Source organism: Adiantum capillus-veneris, chromosome 22 (assembly GCF_014529385.1).
Source record: "Adiantum capillus-veneris isolate H3 chromosome 22, ASM1452938v2, whole genome shotgun sequence".
Lineage (NCBI taxonomy): Eukaryota > Viridiplantae > Streptophyta > Polypodiopsida > Polypodiales > Pteridaceae > Adiantum > Adiantum capillus-veneris.
The window spans coordinates 111,274,213-111,281,328 of NC_140952.1; the positions used below are offsets into that span (position 1 = coordinate 111,274,213).

A 7,116-nucleotide genomic window follows, 5' to 3' on the forward strand; every position below is an offset into this window, starting at 1 on the left:
AATAGGTGTTTACAGTCCTCTGCAACATAGAGACATCTTCTACATTTGCCATCCGCTTTACCAATTTTGAGGGCTTTTGCTCCAGTCCAGATCCCTTGGTGAAGAATCAGCCAGATAACAGTGCTGTGCTTTGTGGCCGCCGCAAGATAAGTCCAGATACATTTGAACCTGTAAGACCACTGTTTTGAGCTCCACTGAAGGTTCCATTGCTTGTTGAGTTTCTTCTTCATCTTTTCATCCAGTCCAATCTTTTGGTTAAAGTGTGTAAGCATAAGGTTTGCCACTATTGTTAATTTTCCCTGTTTGGTTTCTCTACCTGGAGTAGAGAAGATACCTCTTACTGTTTGCAGCCTTTCTATACACCAGGCAGCCTCCCTTGCAGTGACCCCAAAATCATCCTCAAGCTTCTAGGTATCTTTATGCAATAAATCTTTCCAAGTTTTGATGCCTTTTTTGAAGAGTTTGTGAGCTCTTCTTGACAAGGGACATTTTGCTTTTACTGCAAAAAAAGCCAAACCAGGGTGAATCATCCAAAAAAGAAGAATGGTTAGACATTGTAAGTTTAGGTGGTTTCCAGCCTGTCTTGATGAGACTCCAAGCTTCCCACAATCTGCAAATTAATTTGGATCTTGTGGGTTTGAAATTTAAGGGAGAGACAATGATGTCTCGGAGGGACATGTTGGACCATGCTTTGTATTCCAAGAGGGAGAAGGAGGCCACCTTCCTTTTGACCAGTAGTGCCCAATTATCTTGACTGTCTATGGATCTAAGGATCCAATTTCCTGCCATTCTTGTGGCCATGTAGTTGAGGTTCAAGATCCCGAGACCTCCGCTTTTGTTCGGTGTGTAACAGATGTCCCAGGAGACTTTTGGTATAGCTGGATGGTCCAAATCTCCTCCCCAAAGGAAACTCCTTGCCATAGAGAAGATTCTGTTGAGCTGATATTTGGCTGGTGATCAGCAAGACAAGAAGTAAATTAAAGATGGAAGGAGATAGTGGTTCAAAACAAAAACTCTTGAAGATAATGACTTTTGATAGCTGTTCCGTCTGTAAATTTTTTGTCTAAACTTAGCCAAAACCCACTCCCACCTTTGAGCAAAGGTGATTTTAAATCCCATAGGGATGCCAAGGAGTCTAAACGCCTGGCCATCCTGTATGGGTTTATAGCCTGCATCAGAAATTAGTTGTGGAATAAAGTCTGTTGAACTTTTAAAACCTGTTTTGGTATGATTTATTTGTGAACCGCTAGCAGCACAGAAAGTATCCAAGCATTCCCAGAACTCTTTGATGTACCGATCCTCATTGTTGACTAATGAGTTGGTGTCATCTGCAAACTGTTGCAGGCATAGGTCTTTTTGAGCTCTTGGTATGTTGATTCCTTTTAATGTTTGAACCAGCCAGTCGAGAGCATCTGAACACATTGCATACAGGAGAGGGGCAATGGAGCATCCTTGCCTTATTGATTTCGTCAGGGAAAAAGAGTCAGTTAGTTCACCATTGATTGAGAGTCTAGCATATGCATAAGACGGCTAAATTTGATGAATGCTTTCCCAAAACCTATATCATGCATGGACTAGAAGATGAAGTCCCATTCCATCCTGTCATAAGCCTTGTCGAAATCAATTTTGAAGAAGACATAATCTTGACCTGAATCTTGAGCATAATCCATAGCTTCCCACAGAGTGATGATGGCATCCAGTATGAACCTTCCTTTTATGAATCCCTTCTGTTCAAGAAGAATAATCTTGTGCATGATAGGACTTATTCTTCTAGTAAGGGCCAGAGCAAAAACTTTGTACATAGAAGTCAAACAAGATATTGGTCTCCAGTTACCTAGGTCATCTTTAGCCCCCCTATTATGTATGAGCCTTATGACAATAGTGTTTGCTGAGGTTGGAAGAGCTCCTATTCTAACAACTTCCTTCCATATCTTCATAAAAAAAGGAGTGATAAAATCTTTGAAAACATGAAAAAATTCATTTGTAATGCCATCCAAACCAGAGGATTTACCCTTTTTGAGAGAGTCAATAGAGTCTTTCAGCTCCCCTTCTGTGAGAGGCAGGTCCAACTGTCTAGCAAGGTCGGGTGCGACCATTTTCTTTCTTGCCATAGCAATTTTGGCTCTTCCTATAGTATGGCCCGCCCCTCTTTGAGGAGGAGATGAGAAGATATCTTGGTAGTAATCCTTAGCAACATTGAGATTGTCCTGATGAGAAGAAGCCACAAATCCATTTTTATCCTTTAATAAAGGAATGAAGTCCTTTATTTTCTTTTTTCTGAGAAGCGCATACATCTGATCATTGGGCTGGTCTATTTTACCAACCCAATAATCCCTGGTTCAAAGAAGAGTCTTTAGCTACTAGGAGCTCCTCTTGCCTCAGCCTTAACTTAAGCTCTAAGAGAGGGGGGTGGGGGGGGGGGGGGGGGGGGAGGACTGTTGGTCTGGTCAGCTGCCTCAAGGTCAGCTATATCTTGATCGTCATCCTTCTATGAGCCCTTACCTCTCTGGCCTTTTTTTGTAATTGGTCATAAGGGACTGAATCTCCTTAACAATATGATCCCAGGCTTTAAAAGCAAAATGATGTTGATTAAAGCACTTTTTAACAATGTCTTTGGTCTTATTTTGAATGTAATTTAAATCAAGTAAAGACTGATCCATATGGGGCCAACCAGCTCTATATATGCACTCTTCTCTATGAAGGTCAAAAATGATAGGAGAGTGATCTGAGAGAAGCATAGTAGCATCTTTTTCACTACTCACCTGCCAGTGGTCTTGTAGAAGGCTGGCATTCATGTATATTCTATTCAGTCGAGCTGCTCTGAAGCAGTGTCCTTCCTGCTTGTTGGACCATGTAAAACCAATGTCAGCAGAGATATCTATCAATTACATCCTATTTAACATGGATTTCCACTTCTGGTTTTCCTTGCCTTGAATGCATTGACCCATTTTATTCCACCTGTCATCCACTGTTTCTACCATGTTAAAATCACCTGCTATAAGACAGGGATTGGGAAGATTAGAAAGTTCTTCCCATATTATAGCTCTTTCAACAATTGAGTTAGAAGCATAGATGGAAATAACATTGTTGTTGAAAGGAGCACTTAGGAAAATGGCAACCCAGTTACCATTTGATCCTTTAGTAACATTTCCAACAATGTCCTTGTATTTTTCTGATATTGCCAGTGCAGCACCTCCTTTACCATGTTGATGATTTGTAACAAACCAACAGTAACCAGCACCTAGTCTGTTGAGGTTATTCATGAGTGCTTTCCCAGAAGTTTTGAACTCCTATAAACAAATTAAATCAGGTTTTAAGTTAGTCTCCACAAGCCAATTTTTAATAACCTGAGATCTTAAAGGGTCTGTAAGTCCTTTACAATTCAGAGTGACTCCTTTGATTTTGGGGCATCTCATTTTTTACTGTTTTTGGAGGGTTTGGCCATAGAGATTGAGAGTCTTGTGGGGTCTAGGCTTTTCTCTTTCTTTCTCTTGGTTTTGCTCTTCAATTGTGAGGGGAGGGATTCTTCTTCAGCTGCTGTCATAGTAGTGTCTTCAGAGAGATAGGGAGAGTTAACCATTTGGAGAAGTTGTTTCTGATCTTCTTCTTCCAACTCTTTAACAAAAGGATCATGGGCAATTTCACCTTGTTGAGCAAGGGTTTGAGTATCCGGGATTGTTTCCTCTTCCCTATCAGAGGATGATTCCTGGGAAGCTGTACCTCTTGTTAGATCGTTGGGACGGGGGGGGGGTCTGGTTCTCCCTTACAGGGTTAGGGGGATTGAAGAATCTTCCTTGATCTTGAATGGTGGTATGCAAAGACTTAGGTCTTTGTTGACTATTTACGGGGGTGGAGGTTTTTTCTTGCTCTTGTTCAGAGTCGTCATCTGCAATTTCCAAGTTAAGAGGGTCACATACTCTCTGAAGATAATCAAATTGGTTTTGGTTTTTGGCAACAGAAGGTTTACTCTTTCTGGGTCCTCTGATGGAGTTCTTCTTTTGTACCTGCTGAAAATTTCTGTCGGGATCCCCTAGAGTTTCCTTCTCTGGTTCTTTGGAAGCAAGATCAGGACAGTTTTTTATTAAATGTCCTTGCTTCATGCAATGAAATCACGCATTAGGCAAATTCCTATATAGAAATCTTTGGCTATGGAGCAGTTTGCATGTAGAATCACTTATGGGTATCTCATAGATAAGATCCTGAAGGATGTCAATCTCTATCAGAAGCTGGGGGTCCCATTTCGGGTTGATCCCCGCTCTGACCTTCTGGCCTAGAACTTCTCCAAGGGTGGCTCCCAACTTCTCTAGCCAGGGGTAAAATTCCACTGGCAGGTCAAGAAAATCCACCCAAATGGGAACCTTTGAGGGTTTGCTGCTTCTAGGGTTAAAACCTTCGAACCATTTGAAGACAGTTAAGGGGGTCTTCTTTATTAGCCATTGTCCTTGGCTAATGACTTGTAGAGCATCACTAGCTCTGTCAAAAAACAAAAAAGTAATTATTGGGAAGATAGTGCACATTTGAAGGTCGAATGTTACGTGGTCCCCAGTGTTGATGCATCCATTGTTTCAAAATTTTTGCAGGGGGCCTTAAGCCATGACAGAGCCCTATCACAACTCTTTCCTGTAACTGATTATACCAACTTTGTAATTCAGAGACATCAATGACCAGACCATTAACTTGACGAGTGTTTTCCTCAGTAGAAGAATCACCAAGACCATGGATTTCTCTTCATTCTCTCCTAAGTAGGATGGTAGCATCCGCAAAGTTCCAGTTTTAAAAGAGCGTGACTGCTCGGATCTCCAATCTCCATATAATAATTGTTTATCCAGTTCCATGGGGAATCTATCAAATTGAACTTCCCACAACTAGAGATGATTTTAAGGTTATACTCCCATCTTTCGCTTCTCTAACCCTTTTCCATAGGTAGTTCGGCCAGTCTCCTTCAACTATCGGCACCTTCTCCATCGTTCCTCAATATGAAGAACTTCCAGTTTAGGTGATGGTGCTTTATCATTTGCCATGTTTCCCAACGCTTTCTTTTCTTGAACTCTTTCCTTCATGGTTTCACTCTCATTTTCAACCAGTTTTTTTGCAACCTCCTAATGTGGATTTTGTTTTTCCATCATGGTTTGTGTGATCTGCACAAGGTTTCTATAAGATTCTAGTCTAGCTGCTTCCATATCCGATGTTGGATAATTTTTCCATTGATTTCCAGGGTTTGAACCGCTTTCAACCCAACTTGGAAAGCCTCCAAAGCTGCATTGATTGGTTCATAGATTTGGTCGCCAGTACTGAACTAATCGATTTTGATTTTGGTTCCTTGAATTCTGTTGAAGGAGTCTGAATTGTTTCTTTCGTTTCCTTTCGTATCTTCTCTTCAGTCTCTTTTCATTGTTTTTGTCTCTTAAGTTTGTATTTCTTGCGTCTTTCTTTCCTGGAATTTTTAAAGGATTTACTGGATTTGTCAGATCCACTTGCATTTTTCTGCTTGTTCTCCTTGTCCTAGGCTCTAGTCGTCACGAGTAGGAACAGTTGGTTCCCCTTCTGATGAACTACTTGACATGATTTGAATTATGTTTATAGGAGTTCTTCCTTTTTTGGTTGGATTCCTAGGATAATTTTCAAGAAAGTGTCCTCCCTTTCATCCACATGTCCCACAATAAGCCTCTATAGGTCATGCATTCTTATCTGGTTTGAGATAGTCATTCTTCCAATGATCCTCCGCTCCACAGTTATGACAATTTCCAGTTTTTGGTTTGGGCATTGGCTTGACCATTGGTGGTCTTGCCCCCTGATTTGCAATAAAGTTAACAAGTGTTGTTTTAGTAGGTGCTTGAAACATTGGCTCTATAAGGACTGCAGCAGTTTGGCTATACCACTCTTCTTCTATTCCCATTGTTACAGACCTTGTTTCAAGGTATGGAGCAACAGGTACTAGAGCTTGCTCATCCATATGTCCCTCGAGTAGCATATACTTGACCAATACAGCATTATTACTAGGGAGTGGTGGATGTTGGCCTAATACTAGCTATGGTCTCTCTATATTCATTGGCGAACTCTGCATGGGTGCCATATTCGTCGGGTAGCGATACATGTGTTGTCCTTGTGGCTTCATTGGCACGTATTGAACATTCCCATCGTATTTAGGCTTGTAGTAGCACTTGTTTTGTCTCGTGATTTGTCCATTTCCCTTCAATGATGCACCATTTTTTTCATATTAACTAATTCTAATTCTCCTAAATGATTTTCTCATGTTAAACTGATATGGGAAAGTACCAGGGGAGAAAAGGCTAGATTATTGGTAAGGCTAGCAGACTAGTCACAGTAGGGATCCAAAGGAGGGAAAATAGGGATCCAAAGGGGGACCATCTGCAGAAGAGCAATATGCAAGCAATGGACTTCAAAGACCTAAGGTTCAGCCCATTCAGACTTCCAAAACTTGATATTGTACAAAAAGTCTTTGTAAGCTCCTAAAGAGGAGGGGGCGAGCCCTTTTAGTAGGGCATGAGAGAGAAACACACACACACACACACACACACACACTCATGCAATCCCCTTTACACAAAGGGCATAGTGGACACATGTCAGCTCCCTAGCCCAATTGCCCACAAGGTACACTCAAATCCTATTGGATGGCCATAGAGGTGGACCAATGAGAATTAGGTTAGAGTAAATCTAGTTTTAATTCATTTAAAAACACTTGATAAAAGAACCAATAAAAATTAAGCTCTTTAGAAGATTATTGGACAGTCTCCCAAGGGGTCCAATGAGCATCCAGCATCCCAATGGCCCTTCTGCTTCGTATTGGCCAGAAGACAAAGGGGTCCAATGAGAGTTTCTTTGATTTTGCTAATGAGCAGGCTACTAATGATGCCCCTATGCTTGTTAACTACCTTGTTTTTAGGCTTCAACAAGCCATGGGCAATCCATCCCTCCAAACTCAAGTGCAATGGCAGCTCCGTGCTCATGGGATTCTCCAATTCCCCACCATGAAGAGAGAGTACCTAGGAAGCCTCCTTGTGAGACTTCCAAAAGAAGCCTCTCTCCGATTCAAGAATAAGAAGAGGATCCATACAAAGGGCTCAAAAATTTACTCCTTGATGACGCATCTCCTTC

At 41.4% G+C, this 7,116-nt stretch overlaps 1 protein-coding gene across 1 annotated transcript; it reads right to left on the reverse strand.

Annotated features, from left to right (window-relative positions):
* Positions 1 to 1,574: 1,574 nt before the first annotated feature.
* Positions 1,575 to 5,060, reverse strand: LOC147430018 (uncharacterized). Its single transcript, XM_086495085.1, has 6 exons — positions 4,957 to 5,060; positions 4,263 to 4,473; positions 2,993 to 3,290; positions 2,763 to 2,878; positions 2,503 to 2,651; positions 1,575 to 2,334 (listed from the first exon to the last, which is right to left on the reverse strand). The coding sequence occupies exons 1-6, from the start codon at positions 5,058 to 5,060 to the stop codon at positions 1,575 to 1,577; spliced, it is 1,638 nt and encodes a 545-aa protein (XP_086351211.1).
* Between the last annotated feature and the right edge of the window lie 2,056 nt (positions 5,061 to 7,116).

Bases quoted from the DNA above. Each gene is read 5' to 3' on its own strand.
- LOC147430018 (XM_086495085.1), bottom strand. From the start codon at position 5,060: ATGAAGGAAAGAGTTCAAGAAAAGAAAGCGTTGGGAAACATGGCAAAT. The intron at 4,474-4,956 runs GTGCCGATAGTT...GTTTTTTGACAG, and splicing joins ATTGAGGAACGATGGAGAAG to AGCTAGTGATGCTCTACAAG. The intron at 2,652-2,762 runs GTGAGTAGTGAA...CATATGGATCAG, and splicing joins TTCTACAAGACCACTGGCAG to TCTTTACTTGATTTAAATTA.